This window comes from Gavia stellata, chromosome 7, assembly GCF_030936135.1.
Source record: "Gavia stellata isolate bGavSte3 chromosome 7, bGavSte3.hap2, whole genome shotgun sequence".
NCBI lineage: Eukaryota > Metazoa > Chordata > Aves > Gaviiformes > Gaviidae > Gavia > Gavia stellata.
In genome coordinates, this window is record NC_082600.1 from 49476201 (window position 1) to 49494661 (window position 18461).

The 18461-nt window shown below is 46.1% G+C and overlaps 1 protein-coding gene across 3 annotated transcripts in view; it reads right to left on the reverse strand.

Moving 5' to 3' along the window:
- PRR5L (proline rich 5 like) overlaps positions 1 to 17900 on the reverse strand; it is a 33205-nt gene extending 15305 nt beyond the window's left edge. For all 3 annotated transcript variants that reach the window (XM_009808832.2, XM_009808831.2, XM_059819889.1), the window contains exons 1-4: positions 17731 to 17900; positions 16248 to 16328; positions 12924 to 12972; positions 554 to 611 (exon numbers count right to left, since the gene is read on the reverse strand). In XM_009808832.2, coding sequence (XP_009807134.1) covers positions 554 to 611; positions 12924 to 12972; positions 16248 to 16328; positions 17731 to 17900 — 358 coding nt within the window. The remainder of the gene's footprint in view (positions 1 to 553; positions 612 to 12923; positions 12973 to 16247; positions 16329 to 17730) is intronic.
- Positions 17901 to 18461: the final 561 nt, after the last annotated feature.

The window sequence follows — 18461 nt, forward strand, 5'->3', positions numbered from 1 at the left end:
CTGGCCTTTCTCCACAGGCTCTGTGGTAGCAAGCGGCTGTACCCCAATGGTTTGAACAGAACTTCATGCGTGATCAACTTCTTTCCTGAAGGATTTCATTCCCACCCAAGTGACTGGGTTTTTCTTTAAATCTACACAAAGCCTGTTAGTTCAGCTCTCAAAAGCATGACACAATAACCAAAATCGTGCTTACATCGAGCTGCAAATCACATTGAGAAATAAAAGGCAGAAGGCAGCTCTCAGCAGTTTTGCAACAGGATCCATGTCCAGCTCAGAAGCGCTTTGAGCCCAGATTCAACTGCCATACAAGACCCACGTTCCTGCTCTTGCGATGAAGACGTGGCTGGTGGGGGTGTTGCCGGTACATGGCTATTCAGCCTGCCATCCCTTAAGCCTCGCAAGGGCTGTAGTGCAACCTGGCTCCCGAGAGGTTGTGTGACACCCTACGACAGCACCAGAAAGGGCTGTACGCTTCCCAGACATGCAAATCATCTTGTCTGACCAAACATCAAAGCACAACGCCCTTCCAAAATGGGTTTTTTACTATACTTGCCTTCACACAGCTTAACCTTCTCCTCTATAAACAGCAAGCCTTTCGCAAGGAGCTGGTTCTGCCAAGAGAGAACAGAGACATGCATTTGCCTTTTCTGAGATTTAAAATAAACATGGAAGAATAATTTTTTTTTCAGATGTTATCCACTTTGCATGCAGTTATCTGAAGATTAGTCATGTGATAGTAATTTCTCCCGGCACCACCACCAGACCTGGTCTCGCTGCGAGTGCTGTACCTTCGCTAACCCCTTCTCGTTCAGTCAGACATGAGACCACAACAGACACGGCAGATAGTTGAAACACGTGACAGGAGTGGGAAGGAAGGACCTGCCCTGGGTCACCGGGAGGGAGTCAACAAAATAAAATGGTTCTTAAAGTACCTCAGCTGTATGATGGAGGTGATCAAATCACAGAATCACTAAGGTTGGAAAAGACCTGTAAGATCATCAAGTCCAACGATCAACTAACACCACCATGCCCATTAAACCATGTCCCACAATGCCTCATCCACATGTTCCTTGAACATCTCCAGTGATGGTGACTCCACCACTTCCCTGGGCAGCTTATTTCTTAGGGCAAATTCCTTAGGGACTTATTCCAAAGGGCCAAATGCTACCAAACCATCCCACTCTCTTCTCCCTTTGCACTAGCTCAGTGCTTGCCTGACTGCACAGTAAGCCAGTTCAGTTCCCTAACCCTTCCTTCTCTATTCCTACCTCTTCTTTTTCTGTGAGGCTTTTTTTTTTTTTTTTTTTGCTATATTGAGCTGTTAGATCATCTCAACATACAGTCTCAAGCTGCAGAAGAAGCAGTAGGAGCCAGTTTTTTCTAGATAAACTTAACAGGCTGCCCAGGGAGGTGGTGGAGTCACCATCCCTGGAGGGGTTCAAGGAACGTGTGGACGTGGCACTGTGGGACATGGTTTAGTGGGCATGGTGGGGTTGGGTTGGTGGTTGGACTTGATCTTACAGGTCTTTTCCAACTGTAGTGATACTGTGAACTACCATGGACCAGACAGATCAAGATATCAATGTGCCTGTTTGCAGTCCAGGACATCTAAATATCTGATAAGCTTTCTGTTCCCATTTCCCCAAACATAAGAATGGTGCAAAAACAACACCTACCTTTTTGTTCTCCCAACAGCATTAGGAGAATCAGTTATTCTGAAAAGCTTTGAGAATCCCAGAGAAAGGAGCTGCTATCACCACATAACACGCTATTACTGCATCCTAAAAGGTTCAGTCCTACCGCAGAGATCATATTGATAGAGAATAAAGCCTCTGTCCCTCTGAAAGGAATCAGTATCAGGGTAGCACACAATATTCAGAGACACTCTCTCATGCTCATCCTCCAGCTTTTGTTTTTAAGGGGTAACCAGGTCAAAGTTGCACCTTTCAACCTTCCATCAGCTGAGAAGCAAGGCACATCTTTTTTCACTCCCAACGGACAGTGCCGTTACACCGCTGCCTGGACACCACCACGGCCTCCTGAAGAGCTGCCGTCCTGCACCCCTGCCCTTACGCTGCTGCTCTGGATGATAGACCTGCCTCCTGTAACCGCGTACCAGACGGGCTCGTCCATGACACACACAAGCAGGTAACCGTGTAAGCCACCCCAAGCAAAGAGCAGCACACCTCTGCATCCTCCCTGCAACAAGAAGCAATACTAAACCGGGGTACTGTTGAAGGGAATAAGAAGGAAACGTTGCTCCGTGACGTTCTCCTCTTGTACGTCACTTTCCAGAACAAAAGAAAAACTTGCCACTCAAGAGTCCTACTTGTTAGCATCAGAGATCATTGAAATGTGTAGAAAAGGAAGGGCTCTTCCTTAAATAGTATCTAATCAGACTCCAGAAGTCTTTTGCAAGTAGGGTGAGGCTGAGGGACTGAACAGACCACCATACATCCTATCAGGAAGGAAACATCTCTGAACGCAATTGTCCGGGTGGCGAAATTATATTCAAAAAAGCTGTCAGGTAGGAAAATACTCAAATTAATAAAATCAGGGGCTGAATGCAAGAAACTCCTTTTGCTTTGGAATCTCACCTAATGCAAGGCAAGCTCTGAGACCCCTTTGGGGCTGGGTGCCGCTGCAACACCAGGGAGAAATTTCTCCATTGGCATCTTTGTCAAGATTTCAGCAAAAAGGGCCTGGAAGAAAGAAGCAGCCATACAAGCTCACCAGTCGCCTCATGTGCTACAGGTAGCACGGGGAACTTCCATGAAAAGTTTCATCTCAAGTCAAGACAAGACTGTACGGACATTGTCTTCTTCATGGTGTGAAAGAAGTGTGGTGTTACACAACAGAGAGGAAGTGGGTACCTTTCCTTGGCTGTTGTCCCAACTCATGGCTACTTCATCCACATGAAAACATTAACTCACGTTTTGCTACAACGGCTTACTCGTCTTAAATAAGCCAGATATAAGTACTTTTTTAAAGCAGTGTCTCGAAAGAAAACCTGCATCCCCTAATGTGTCTCCAGAGTTCAGTCATGACATAAGGAAGAATGGGCATCCAATTCACCAGTGGCAAGCTCCATTAGTAGCTATAACGGTTAAATATTGTACAGTGCATTCAGGGGAAAAATAATTCATGGTCATGTTTGTAATTAGGGTAATTTGGCCCTGCTAGCAGGTGGCTTTTTTTCAGAATTCAAACCCAAAAATAGTTAGTATGATCTTATTCCCAAAATAATGTAAAATTCAGGTTCCTTTTAAATTAGTTACACAACAAAACCAGAGCATTTTAGGAGCAATACATGGGATGAAGCTGTATTATTCAAACCGCCCGTCCAAGTCACAAGACTTTGACCTTTACTAGCTCTAGCTGAGTGTAAAAGCAATCCTATCCACACAGTACGGTCAAGCTATGAACAAATTTCAATACTCTACTATCACCCAGTCCTAGGAATTCCAGCACAGGAATCAGAGCTGACTTGAACAGTCCTGTTTGTCAGTGGAACATGCTAAAATTGCTATCCTGCACGCAGGTGACCATGTGGAGACAGGAACCCAAAGCACTTTCGCATGTGACCTTCTGAACCCGCTCACAACCGGTGTACCAATGACTCTGATGAACTGCAGCTGAAAAGCTGTGGATGCCAACAGGTAAAAAGGAGAGGGCTCTGGCGATACTGCCGACGGCAAAGCAGATGCTTCCAGGCCTCACGCAGTGCACGGCTGTCAGTTTAGGAGGGGACACTTTGGTCTTCACCAACTTCTTCCACGGCACCGGTGCTCACCCGGGTTAGCAGCAGCGGGGGGACCTCCAGCGGGACACGCACTACTGGTGGCTCACGCCGTCTCCATGACCTGCGGCATCTCACGCTGCTTGCAACAGCTCGTTTAGTTTTAGTCAAAAAGCCATACATTTATTCTGAAAAAATAAAAAAGTCTACTTTCTGCAGTTTTTTGGACTCTGGAATTCCCCCCAATAAAACAATTTGATTTTTTTTTTCCTGCAGAAACCTATTTTCTGATTTATTGATCATCACCAACGTGACAAAGCGCTGTCAAAGAAAGCTGCGGGGAGCAAAGGGAACTTGTCAGTGAGAAATTTTTAATGGCTGGGGGGCTTTGTCTAGGGCTTACTCCTCAGTTAGGGTGAGCGTTAGGGTTGAGAGAAAGAGAAAGCCAGAGCTCCCAGCAGAGTGCAGGAGGAACAGGGCTGCCAAAGGATGGGGAAGCTGCAAAGAGAACGTGCCTGGGAGACACTTTTCACCTGGGTAATGACAACAGCAATTAGCAAGTTGGATAAATACATTCACACGATGAAAAAAAAATTGTAACGTTTCCAGATGTTGCCATCAACTAATAGAAGGTTACTATTTTGCAAAGATTCTCTAGCAGAAATATAGGTTTTGGAGGGAAATATTAAGTTGTTGTGTTCTCCATTCAAATTTTAGATTTGTCCAGCAGAAATAAATGACTACACACATCAGCCTCTGGACGACAACAAAAAAAAGACTTTCCAGGAAAAAACAATGTGAAAAAGGAGGGAGGAAGAAATCCAGACTGGAAAAAATTATGAGGGGGGAAAAAGTGAAACCCACTTACACTGTAAATAATTTTCTGCCTGAACAATAAGATAATGTTTGGAGTGACATTGCACTTTAATCTTTCCAAATGCTTTCAGTTTATTAATAAAGTACTTCAATTCTGTATTTTCAACCTATAGCTCAAGGTAATTACCTCTCATATATCGCAGGGAAACTTTACAGCTGGTATTTGATACTGTGTCATTTTAAACTGCTGTATAATAAAAAAGTATACAGACATATATATATGCATGAGGGCGTCACGCTTATTTTCTTGTGTTTCTCTCAAGAAATATGAATTCCTTCTCTATCTGCACTAGAACATTAGGTTTCAATTTACATACGCTTCCTGAGCACTGTGGATACAATTTTCCAGCTACTTTGCTTATAAATTAGTATTATTGATACTTTCTACTTTTAGAGATTTTTTTTTATTTTACAGCTATGTCAGCAAAAAAAAAAAATACGCATTTGTACACCTTTATGGGCAGCACAGTTCTATCTATTAAAACAGATACATTAATCATTACCCTGTAGCAAAGAATTTATAATGCTCTTATGAATGTATTATCAGTCATTCCATGTGCTAAATAGATTGCACCATCTCATTCTTAAGGTTGCTAAAAAAGAAAGCTTAGCTCCATATAGTTACTGCAGATGTTTCAATTATCCTCTCAAATCTTTCCTTTTCCTGGGGAAGAGAGACTTTAAAAAAAAAAACCACACACCACCACACTTCATTTCCCTCCTCCCCATTTTAGAAATATCTGGAAATTTTACTTATCTGTCTTTTCTGCTAAAGTCACAGGCTTAGAAATGGATTAAAACCGAACATTATCCCCTCAGATCAAGGCAGACAGGTAAATTTTCATTAAAAAAACCCCTACAGGGTTTGCTGACAAATCAATACAATCTAATAAATGCAGCCGCAGCAGAGGTCTGTATCAGACCTTGTCTAGATTACAAGTCTCATTTTACTGCTTTATCCCTGGTTGCCAGAGGCAACACAGAGGCACAGAGCTAAGAGGAAAAATAAATCTTTTATTTGCAAGCAAGACCAGATAAAGACTCGCACCAAGCGAGCTTGAAGGATGCGTTTATTTGAAAAAGTTCAGCTGCCACCTTATGTCTCTTGGCAATTACGGCTGAACCAGGGAGGCGGTTATTCCCTCCCCAAATCAGCGGTCCCTGGATCCCCGGGATGAAGTCCTCACCCTGCTGCTGGGACACCACGGGCTGCTATACGCTCACTGTGGGTACTGCCCTTCCTCTTGCTACGGTGAAGCACGCACCGCAGACAAACGAAGCCCCGAGTTAACCTCCCACGTGTACGTGCAGTCAAGAAATTTGCAGAGAGGTTTTTTGCAGCAGATAGAAGTGAGCTTGTGAAATCTTGCAGGTTGAAGCCCCCCTGCTTTTCTCGGCGCAGAAGAGCTGTTTCAGATATACCACCACCGAGTGCAGCTAAGAGAAAGCCTGCAAGTAAGTTTTCAAACGCCCCGAGTTTTGGAAGAGAGGATTCAAAGCTCCAGAAAAATCACTTTGCATTTTTTCCTTAGCAAAGACCGTCCCGCAACAGGCGTGTGCTCCCTACTCTTGCAAAGTAAGCTGTGCTGAAATCATTGGAAATAAAAAAAAAATCTGAAGGCAGTCACATGCCATGCTGTAAAATGGAGACACTTTCCAGGTTATTCCTCCTTTTTCCCGGCACAGATATTTTCCCCTTCCACTCCCCTGTTAGAGAAAATGAGGCGAGTTTCTCCATCCGTACCCAGAGGAGCAATCCCAGTTCCCCCAGCACAATGACTGAAGGTGGAAGCTGTCCCAGGCACAGCAGCCGGGGCTCCTCTCTCAAACCAGCAGTGATGGGCACCTTCTCCATCCCTCCCGCCCTCCCTCCACCTTGTCAGGAGCTGGTGATCCCCAGCGGGAGCCATGGAGACCCTTCCTGGGTGGGCTCCCGCTATGCTCCCCGCGAGATGGAACCCATCCGACTTTGCCAGAGGCAAATTAGATGCTGCCCGTTAGGAGCGCTCTGCCAGCAGCCTGGTCGCGATGACGGCCTCCGGGCAGTACCAACAGGAAGGATTTTGGGGTGCTATCCCTGCCACTAGCACGGTTTGCTCTGCTGTGGGTGGTGCGTTCAAGCAGAAGGGTGGCGAGAAGCAGCGAAGGAGCTTTGCCAGCGGCTCCGCAGCCAACGTCAAGGAGGCTCGAGCCATCACAGGCGACTTCAAATCTCGTCTGAAAGCCAGGTCTCTGCAGTATAGCAAGGCACAAAGGAATTCGCCTGCTAATCAAAAAATATCACTATTTCCCAATAAGCCACTACTCTTGGGGGGGGAAGTTTACATGAACACCCATTTAATTATGCACAAGTTCTGCTTTCCTTTCAGGTCTCCAAGCCAAACATGGCTAGTATGCCTTTAAAAAGCCACATTAAAATTAACAAATTAATACTAGTTCATCAAACAGAAACATAAGCTTGGAACAGGAGTAAACCGATCCAAAGCAAACTCGAAATAATTGACCCCATTTTGCGGGGTGAAAAAAAAAGTATCAGTTTTTCTTCCACACATTACAGCATTTCTTAAATGCAGCCCCCACTTCCAGCCAACTGAGGCTTTGTGTTCTAGTGTTAAACCACACTTTTACAGGCTCTACAAGCACACAGACACTGTTTCTTGGATAATCTGATGTTAATTTGAGAACAAATGCATCACCCAAACTTACTTGGCAAGTATTTTCTACAAAGTTATTGCCAGTTACACAAACACCCACCTATTTCTTGGCAATGTCATACAAAATGCAAATCTGTGTGAGCTGCAGCATCTCATACCTGGAGATCCTTTTTTTTTTTTCCTAGAAAGAGGGGAAATAGTGACAGAAGCAGAGAGATCACTTCGATCCTGCACAGAGAACAAACTGCAAGTATGAAATAACATCCTAAAATGACTCTTCTAGAGACAGCTTTGTTCAAAACAGATAAAAAAAGAAAGCCCACTTAAAGAGAGAAAGCGGGGCAGGGAGAGTAAGAAGGAGAGCAGACCACAGCGTGCCAGCGAGGCGGCAGCTACGGGAAAATCCCGCGGCCGGGCCCCCCGGCTCTGCGTTGGCGAGGGACCGCTCCAGGCAGGAGCCCCGCTTAGCTGGGGCATGGCACGCCGTCCCACGCTACGCGTTGAGCGGTGGCAACCAGGCACCATTTCAAGCGAATCGCGCACGTCTACGGAGCCGATGCGAGCGGGGCCTGGAAGCAGGTGTCCCCGCTGCTGCTGCCACCCAGGACTAGGTCCTCTGCTCGACCCGCAGGAACGGGGCTGAGCTGGCGGGTGACCCCCTCCGTGATAACGAAGCTGGGCAGTTGCTACGGAGTCTCTGGAGCTGCTCCATGAAAGCTCAGTCCTAGAAAGTGCCAGCCGAAGCAGAAATAATTAGCAGACCTGCATGAACAGGGGTTCCCAGCCAGCGAGGAGAGAAATACAATAATAAAGACCAGCTTGACCCAAAAGAGTATTGCAGACATACGGCCGAGCTCTGCAAAACACACAAGTGTGAATTCTCTCCCCTTGTGCAGCGGTCGAGCCCCTGGCAGCAGGGAGGAGACAGCACTTGGCCACAGAAGAACTGGTGCTGCCTTCGTCCAGCAATAACCATCACTCCAATAACCTACACAACTATTTCCTTGCCTTCCTGTGAAAGAGGTAAAAGTAGAAACCCGGCGCCAAGGAAGGACATGCCACACGCACCAGGTTTTTCTCTTTGACGGAGGAGAGAGGGACACACGGCATTTTTGGCTGTTAGCATTGCTTTACAAAGCAGCCTTTGAAAGGAGAGCAAGCGTCACAGGAGATGCTGGATAGGCTGGAGTCCCAGAAAGACATGCAGCAGGGACTTAAGCAAAAGCTTTACGGTGCCATAGCAGAGGGAGACTGCAGGTTTCTCCCTACCACTGCAGCCGCCCCGCACAGCTGGCTAACCTACAGCAAGAGGGACTCTGACCATGGGAAGGTTCCCCGCTCCCACTTCTGACCGCTCGAAAGGGAGAGGGCAAAAATCAATTTTGGCTTGGATCCGGGCTTGCCTCGTCGCTGCTGCTCACTTACATTCGCAGCTATCCATTATCATCTTGCTATTTTGACTTTGCTTGACACCCCAGCAACACGGGTGCTCGCACGCTGCGGTTTCTATGGTTTTGCATACAAACAGAAAGCCGGGCCCAATTCCGAGTCAGGACTTGTTGCCTCCTGCGGCTCTCCACTGCAGCAGGCTGGAAACTACGCAACAGCTCCGCTGCTGGTTTTAAGACATCAAAGCTTCGTTGGATTAAATGAGGAAATACAGTCCACTCGCCATCCCTCACCTACCAGCTCTGCCAGTGGATGTCAGGCTGGAGAGGCATCAACTCTGGGCATCTGACTTTCCGCATGTGCAGCCCGTGGGTGCTGGGAGAGGTCACAGCGCCTGGGAAGGGATCGGGTCTCTCCGCCTCGGGAGGAGGCAGTTTGGAGTTAATATGCATACACCGGGCAGTTCTGCTAAAGTGGTTAGCTGTGAAATAGCTAGCATTTCCATTTTCCCCTGTGAGTTTCAAGATTAACAAGCCCCCAGAGAGCGCAAAGAAACAGCTCATCCTTTCCAAAGGTTCTGTTTCGAGCTGTTTGCAGAATCAGGAAGATAATGCATAAATTTATCAACACTCACTAGTTTTGTATTTGAAAAATTTTCTCCACAGCCACGAGGGTCAGACAGCATGAAAACGAAGGGAGCTTCTCTGAAGAATCGTACAGCTGCCCCAGAGAAGTCCCAATCGCCAATACACCCTGTTCCTCCAAATCCCAGCTTCTTACCTTCCATGGTCATAGGAGTCCTCCCCACTGCGGTTCAGCTGACCACCAGAGAACTAACCCAGCAGCGAGAGCGGATGGTGCCCCGCTGGGTTACCGAGCAGGGGATGGGTACAAAGTGCCCCTTTTCAGCAGCAGGAAATTATCGGCTCAGTTCCCAGGCAAAGTCAGGACTGGAAAACCTGGCGCATGAAGCATTGCTTTAAAGCAGATCTGCAGCAAATATTACGAGTCCTGAAGTATCTGGCATTTACGCTCAGACTCCCATCCAAGGAGATGGCTTGTATATATAATAGGGTTGCTAAAGCAGCAGATTTATAAACACAAATCTCCTTCAGAATGAAACATCTGAGTTCCCACTGAAACCCTTACAGGAATTACATTTCTCTTTCAAATACAAAACAGACTCAGTAACTCTGGTATGATGACGATTTGGTAGCAGAGAAAGACTGCCTAAACCCCGACCGTTTCCTAAACATTCCTTTAGCAACTTCAGGAGCTAAAAACCGGTAATTTGCATGAGTGCTGGAGAAAAGGATTTGTGAGTAATCAAGTCAAGTTGATCACAAAGGTAGATTTGTCTCACTATAAAAGCTCTGCTCCATTTTAGTCTTAAATATTCAGTGGTTAGAAAAATTGTGTGTGTGTGTGTATAAAATATACATAATGTAAGAGCCAGAACTCTTATAACAATGGAAAATGTGATTTTAAAAATTTCTTAGTGGCTCCTGTTACAAGTTTCCAAGAAATGGAAAACATTTAAGTCAATTTATCACATCTAAGTATTACATGATCCAGTTAGTTGCTCTAATTGCTGCTAGGATATTTAAAACTGCCTGGTTACACATGAAAGCAGATCCTGCAGGGCCCATTTCAACCTAAGAGAACAGTAAACTTGGTTCTCAGGGTAGCTTTTCAGTGGGCTTTAACAGATGGAGGAGGAAGTTGCTGCCAAAAGACGCACTTCCACTCCACTCCCCACCCTGGTGACCCGCTCCCATCACCTCCCCCATGTCAGAGGTGATGAGCACAAGTCAAAGGAAAGAAAAAATGAAGTTTCCAACTACTTCAAGGCTATTCTTCAGCCAAATCAGCAGCCTGATTTAACTCTGCTCTTTTTAGTGGCAGTGGTATTGCCATAAATCAGCTGGCATCAGCAGTGAAACCGAACCCACAGACAAATGCAATAGTGTTGTCAGCCCTTCTTTGGCACACGAGTAGCCTTTCCCAGCTCCACGGCCTGAGGATTTTTGAGTAAAGACATTCGGGAGCGAGTGGTAACTTATCACTGCCACGCACTGTCAGTCTAGAATCAGAAATAAGTCTGCATCTTAGCTCACAGCGGGGAAAAGCAGCTCATTTCCTACAATAGCCTTTATCTCACAGTTTGTCTCATGGCTTGCCAGCACCAAGAGTTTTACTTCAGGCTAAGTCTGATGGAAGCCAAGTTACTACTTTCAACATTGAGCAAAAAAAAAAAAATCCAATAAATTAAATTTGAGTCCCAATGGCTTCGGTGGGAGAACAGCAGCTGCAGTTCTAGAACTAGTACATATACGCGGAGATATTTGCACAAGCGTGGACAGACTGACAGAAAAACAAACCCGGAGGCGAGCACAGCCAAGCCCTTGCACTGCACGCTCTGCGAGGCAAAGGCCACCACTCGCTCGGCAGTAGCGCGGTGCTGAGGACCTACATTGCGATTGTGACCTGTGGCTGTAGTACAGCCCTGCCGTCAGGGTGAAAGAGCACAGTTTTTGCTCCTGCTTTTGCAGAAAACAGTGCTGGTGATCAGATCCTTCTCCGGGGTGAAGATCAGATGCCCTCGGCTTGCTAAGGGGGGTGCAACACAGATATCCAGCCTCCAGCAGTGAGCAGGCTGTAGTCTAAGCAGTCTCTCAGTCGTCAGCTCTGCTACTAAGAGATCTAAGGAGTCTCAGCTAATGCCACTAGCCGCAGCGTGACTGTCACAGGCTTGAGGTTTACGGTCTGGAGGAAGAGAACAATACATCCAAACCCCAGCGCTGGGAGCCATCCGGTCCCCAGCAGTCGTCGGCTCCTCTTGCGCAGCGACACGATGCAGCTGCGTCTTACTCAGCGCTGGAACCCACCCAGGCCTCTTTCAGTACACTCTGAATTTTCAAAACCAAATAACAGTCATACGTCAGCACCTCGCATCCCTTAGGACCGTGCTCAGCTCCGTGCTCCGTTCGGGCTTACGGGTGCATGAAGTTGCCTCTGGATGTTTTCTGCTTGCTCCCGCCTTGCACACCATGCCTACCGCTGTAGTACCTGGGTACCTGATCGAGAGCTTTCAAATTTCGATTCACCACATATATTTAGTTGCAAACTTTCATTTGCCTGTTTCGAAATTAGCAGGAGCAGTAGCAGATTCCCGCTTAAGCCAGGCACTTTGCGCTACGGGCTCACAGCCTTTCCGCCCGGCTGCCACCAGACCCCGCTCACAGCCTAGGAAATGTCCCGCCGTTCAGCACCAGCAGCCGCCTCTTCCCAGTAAACACCTTCTGCGGATAGGGTCTAAAGAAGCGAAACATAACTACCCCTGGGGCAGGAGTTTGCTTCTTGCTTGACAGCACAACGTGGGGGATTTTTTTAAGTTTAATGTAGATGTAATCTAATACTGATAGGAAACAACACTAGTCGTCTTTGTCCCCTTTCTAAGCTGTTAGCACAATACGCAGCAGCGTCAACTGCTTCAGAAAGTACTGAAATTTTCTCTCTCTTACTCAAAGGGAAGAAAACTCTCTTGTTTTCAGCAGCCTCCTTCGTTTTTTTAATCAACACTACACTGAACAGCTTGCAACACTGAAAGCCATCAGTGCTCTCTCAAAATCATCCAACACACTTTCATGTGGTTACATTTGAACCTCTGCCTATCTGGACAGTATCAGTAAAAGGTAGTAACACTTATCCACATTTCTGATTGATCAGGTCTTCCCTCATCCTTTGCCTTTGGCTTCTTCGCACGTTGCATTTATTTTTGTGGGACTGAAAGGCAAACAGTACCCAGGTTGGTTTCCTGCTGATAGGGACTTCCTTCTCTGCCCCCCCACCCCAAAAACAGACAGCCGTTATCTTTCCTCTTCCCCTTCGCTGGCCCCTGTTGCAGAAAACCTACTCCTGAATTCTCTATGCTAGAGAAATAGGGTGAGAAAAACTACGAAAAGGTATCCCACCTTCTTTAAAAAGTTCAAGTGAATTCCTTCGTGACCTTGGCAGGCTACTAGCAGCCTTTCTTAAACTTAAAGGAAGATTATCCTTAATTTAGCACCTACACCCATAAACATGATTACTCCCAAGGCTATATGGCCCACATTAAAAAGTCCACTACCTCCACCGCCTTCTGCAGCAAACCAAAAATGAAACTCGTAGGCTACGTGCGTGTAAAAAGGGGTCCCAATTTTTTTTACAGGCTAAAAAGCTGAAGAGAGCAAACCTCAAGAGAAAGCAAGCAAATCATGTAATACCTGAAAGTAATCTGTGATGAAGGATCCAAGTTCACTCTTCAGCAGCCGTCTGTAGACAGAAGGAATGCAGCCATGAAGTAACAGCCATTGCTGGTCATTTCTCACAGGTATATCCGCACTTTACTACCAGTCATACCAAAGATACTTGAGTATATGTGAACGTGCCATTTTGGCCACAGTTAGATTTCTTTTACGTCTAGGTATATATTCTACAAATGCCCGCAAAGGCTATTCTTGAATGAATGAAACACTTTCCCTGAAGTCTTCTATTTATAAGCCATACACCTAGAACAAGCAAAGAAAACATTTACCCCCCTGAATGCACAGAAAGTTAGGGAAACAATTTAAAATTATTTAGTTGGAAATTCATCATTTTTTTTCTGCTTTTTGTTTAAACAAAGACACCTTTCATTTCACTGAAAAGAGCGTATCTTCCTAATGCTGTACTTCCTTTTCTCCTGGAAGTAGAAGGTGGGAGGATAAGGAGTAGAGCAATGAAGTAAACACACAAGCAGAAGCTGTGGCTTCCCCATGACTACCGCATTTAAAAAAAAAGGCATATTTTTCAAGGAAGAAAGTTGAGAAATTTAACAAGAGGTGTTTTAAATACATGCAGGCAGCAGCCACTCTAAACAAGTATTTCTAGTAAAAATTGCTGGATTGTAAATCAGGCTGTGATAAAAGTTTTAAATTCTAATACATATTTATATTTCAAAACACTTTCCACTGCAAAACATTGCATTTTTTTTCCTAAGAGTTTTGCTTTTCACCAACATGAAGTATGATCAAGAGTGCTTGAAAATGGCATTTGAATCAGGGGCCACAGAGTTCTCAGGCTGGGTTCTTACTAACAAACTACACCACTTCTCCCCTAATCTTTGCTGAAAGTAGATTTTGACAGCAACCTTCCTCCCTAACCGTTTTGTAGCACTTCTACCTTTATTTGCATGCCAACATGCCTCTACTCTTTCTCTCTCAGAGCGGTTATATTCACCCCACCCATCTCACAGCGCATTTCTATTTCTGTGAGATGGATAAACCAGATAAGTCTTTGGGGGCCCATTTGCCAGAAGCTCTTCCACCGGCTTCGGCAGAATCCGGGGGTTCTCCACCGGCTGATTGACAAGCCCACGGCAGGACTTCCCATCGCGTAGGTAGACCAGCAACTGGAGGCTTGCACCCTAGAGAGAAGCCAAGGGAGGGGACTCCTCCTAATCACGGCCAGGTCACCTCCTGCTTCCTGAAATCTCATCTCCCGATGGCATTTCTTACATTTCCTCTTGCTGTGACAACTGACTTTCAGAGCAGTAAAAAAAAAAGTATCCGGTGAGACGATATCAAATCACAGCAAGACAAAAACTTGGCGGCAGCAATCCAGAGCAAAATGTTACCACCTGCTCGTCTCCTGGTCTTGTCATTACTGTCCTACTTCAAAACTCTCCTGCATTTCCCACTGTCAAATAACCATGCGCTGTGGAGAATCCGTGAGCTGCATGGAGAACTACAAACAAGGAAAACGCTCGACCCAATGGCACACAAGAGTTGGCCATCGGACAGGTCTGGCTTTTTGCCCAGTGTCAAGCTAGAGATTCACCTCGCACATGCAGAGCTAACGTTGTGCTGGGAGCTACGTCAAGAGTCAGAGGTGCGAGGCTGCAGGTGTGCATACAAACATACATGCAGATGCACGTCCTTTGCTCCTTAGAGGGACACTAATGAGCTACTTGAACGCTCAAGTGGCCTATTTAAAGAATGACATTTGGAGCTGTAACCAATGCTCAGGGCACCTGCAGGAACATTAATCATGTATTTCAAGGTGAGTGCTTCCAAGTGCTGCCTGGGAGTGCCTGTCCGCGGAAGAGGGCATTTCCCCTCCCACCATCAGCACTGCCTACAAAGCATACACAGCTCACAAAGAATTTCCCATTCTTCACCCGGCTCTCGACAGTCTAGATCCACTTCAGCAACCCACATGAAGAGAGCGTGGTCCAGCCGCTGGGACCAAGCCCAGGCAACGCGGCTCTTCTGCCCGGCATGCTGCCTCCCCGCAAGGGTGGGAAGGAGCACCTCCTTGCACCGGGGAGGGAAAGCAGGCTGCAGCCACCGCAGCAGGCAACAGCCTGGCAGACGAGTCGCAAAACCCAAAGCCGGTTCCCCAAGTCTGCCGCCAGGCTGTGGGCTTGGGTATTTCCAAAGTCTTACGACATTTGTTTTTTCTTTTCACGTACAGAAACACTCATCCCATGGAGAATTAAGGCTGCTCCAAATACTTAAACCTAACCTGAGGACTTCTGACCTGAGCACACTAAAATACCATTAAAGCATGAGACACTGCTCTCACTAAGCTCTGAAAAGGAATTATATTAAACTTTCACCTTTGGGACCAGGCTAAGTAGGACGGAGTCTCACGCCCTGCAAGCTGCATTTATTTTGAAAGTAGGGAAAGGGGTAGTTTAGACTGCTGCTTAGCCCAAATCGCCATTTGAATCTTGGCACTCGGGCAAAACACAATAGGGATGGGGGGCATATAAAAGGAGAAGCAGAGACCTATATGACAGCATTCACAATGACTGAATATGGATGTAGTGGGAAAGAGAGAGAAAGGAGGAACTACATCCGTGAGCTCTAACGATACTCTTAGCAGCACTTGGAACCAAGGCAAGAATAAATTGTTCTTTATCTACTCTGTAGTGCTATCTATTGCTAACCAAACTTTCCAAATAATCAGAATGAAACCACAGATAATTACGAAACCTGCTTAAAAAAAATGATACTTTTAATCATCACTAGCATCAGTGTTAGAAAATGTTTGTTAGGCTTTTAGGTCTTTTTTAGCTTTAGGGTTCATATTTTCAGGTCTTGCTCTGCAATTATCATGTGAAGATTAAGCTTTTAAATTAAATGCTGTGTTTTGCTTTCGTTTTAAACACTCCACAATTCTGAGAAGCTCAAGTTTAGAAAAGAGATGTTACCACCATCACGAATGCCCTGATAAAAATGTGTAAAAAAAACAACCAGAAGAGGCAAACTCCCTAGGAGGGGACAAAATCCTTATAATCCAAGTCAATACATATCCCATCCTTGTCAAAGCTACACATCCACACAAGTCAGAGAAATATTATCCAAGTGCCCCTTGCCATTCACTCCACCCAACAGCAAAAAAGAACTAAGTTAGCCTGAAACCCCAAAGCTGTGCTTAACTTTGCTTCGATCCCTGCTCCTCCCACCAATATACTCTAACTGCAGTTCTGTAGGGGAACAAAACCAAGCAAACACCAACCAAGCAGCAACAAAAATCCCTTTTCCTGCATTTCAGCAACCTACCTGATACTTTCATTGAGGGTGTAAAGTTCATTGTTCTGCAAGCCTCCCCCTTTGAACACGTTTATCACTGCTGTTTGCACACTGCCAAAAAAGAAATGAGACAGTACAACATTCATAAATAACAGCCACCGGTATGATTTAACACAGAGCGCAACGTGAACTAGCCGCCAAAAGCTGAGTGGTTATAATGGGGTGGAGAGGTTAATTGCACTTAAATGCTTCCACTCCTTCTCCCCTGGAAATCATCACTCTTATTTACCTACATCTCTCATGGGAGACAGAGCAGAACTAACCTCAAGTTGTGCCTAGAGTAAGCGAGGGAAAGTCGTTACAGGGACACTGTTCACAAAGAACACGTTCACACCAGACACACCTTTAAACATGACTGTTTAGGGGATCTCTGCTGTGTGCTGCAGGCTAGTTGCTATAAGGAGACATAGATTTTTGGCAATATCTGCCAAACACATCACATTGCATTATCCAGTGACGCTGGGAGGAACCACCCAATCTGCAGCGTCTGGCAGGACCCTGGCTGTGCTGGAAGATGTTCTGCAGCCAGCATCACCTCAGTCAGACCCAACTTTAAGCCCTGTTAATGCTCATAAGATGCTGTTGGAGGATCTTCTAACTCATACTTCTCTCGCCAGCACAGAGGAAGTCAAAGGGACAGCATACAAGATGGTTTATCAGGTCTAAAGGCTTGCCATGGCTAACAGGAGGAGGTGTCATTCCCTTAATGGGCATTCCCTTCCGTGGGCCACTTACGGCATTTGCACGCTTCACGGACCCCAGCTCATTATCCTGGCACAAAACTGCGATGGTTTTGCTGGGCTACTTTTGTCCGACATTATAAGCTGAGCTAGGTCAGCAAGAGAGAGGGGTCTGCGGAGCGCAGAGCTGGTGCAAGGTGGCAGAAGGGAAGGTGGGAACGCCCGCTTTTGGTAGCAGCAGACCATTAGATCAGATCAGGGCATCTCACTCTTCACTCTAAATATTGTTTTTCCAGTTGCCATTGCTGCATGACACGCACTGCAGACAGGATTTGGCTGTCAATAGGAAATGCTGGTAGAAGCCACAAGCTTAGTTATCAGAGGAACTTGACTGTGGTAAAAGCTTTATAATATGCAAATAAATGCCTGTTGTGCATTAAGAAACTGGCCTTTATTACAGTACTAGGAATGTGTATTCCTAAATGGCACTTAAAAGATGTTAATTGTTAACAAAGAGCAATTCTGGTTTACTTCAAGACAGTATCTCTGAAGAACGCTGGCCAAAACCAAGGCTGAACACTACCAGGTCTAATTTTTTCCCCTCCACAGAGGCTTTCAATGCTGGCAAAGCTTGGGCCTGCCAGAAATTCATGCACACTTATAAACAGATGAGCTTAGCCATAAATGGTCTGAAGCACAAAGACCAGGCATGCATGGCTCTTACTGCGGGGCTGCTGCAGGGCGAGAGCTTAGCCCAGGTGGGTCCCACTCACCTGTTCCAGGCGGAGTTGGAGCTCAGCTGCAGAGCCTGCCGGGCTGCCTGGAACCGCGGCAGGTCACTGAGGACCGGGGAACTCATGAAGCGAGGTCGGGGCTTTCTGAACGAACCCATCTTGTGGAGCTGGAGAACCAAGGATGGAGCTACGGTGAACCCTCCAGTCATAGGGTCAGGTGGAATGGAGCAGGGCCGTCAGAAAGTGTCTTCTCTTGAAGGTCCAAGAGTCAATCTCAGTGATGTCAACGAGTCTTCAAATCCAAGGACTCAGCCTGCAGCAAAAGCAAAAGAGTCAGCTTTGGACTAGCTGTTCCCCACAGTGACAGGTTGTGACATGGACATGCATTGCAAGACGAAGGAATTGAAGCGGTCCTGCAAAGCGAAGAGAAAGGAAAAGAGCAAGACAGCGAAGGGAGGGGTGAAAATATCCGACCCCATTAACAGCAAATCTGGGCAAATCTTCCGGAGTTCTTCAACAACAGCCCCCTTTCCCATCTTGCCCCTTAAATAATGACCCAACACAGCCAGCCAGAAATACAAGCGTGGTCTCTCTTTCCATTTCAATTAGCAGACATGCAAGAACGGAGGTGCCTAAACTCTTCTGCCAGAGGCACTTTACAAATACCTTTAAATACAGGTAGCCATTCAGCCTGTATAAAATAGTAGAAGCTGGAGAAAGAGAAAAGGAAACTATTTCACCAGGAAGGAACAAAAGATGAACAATGCAAG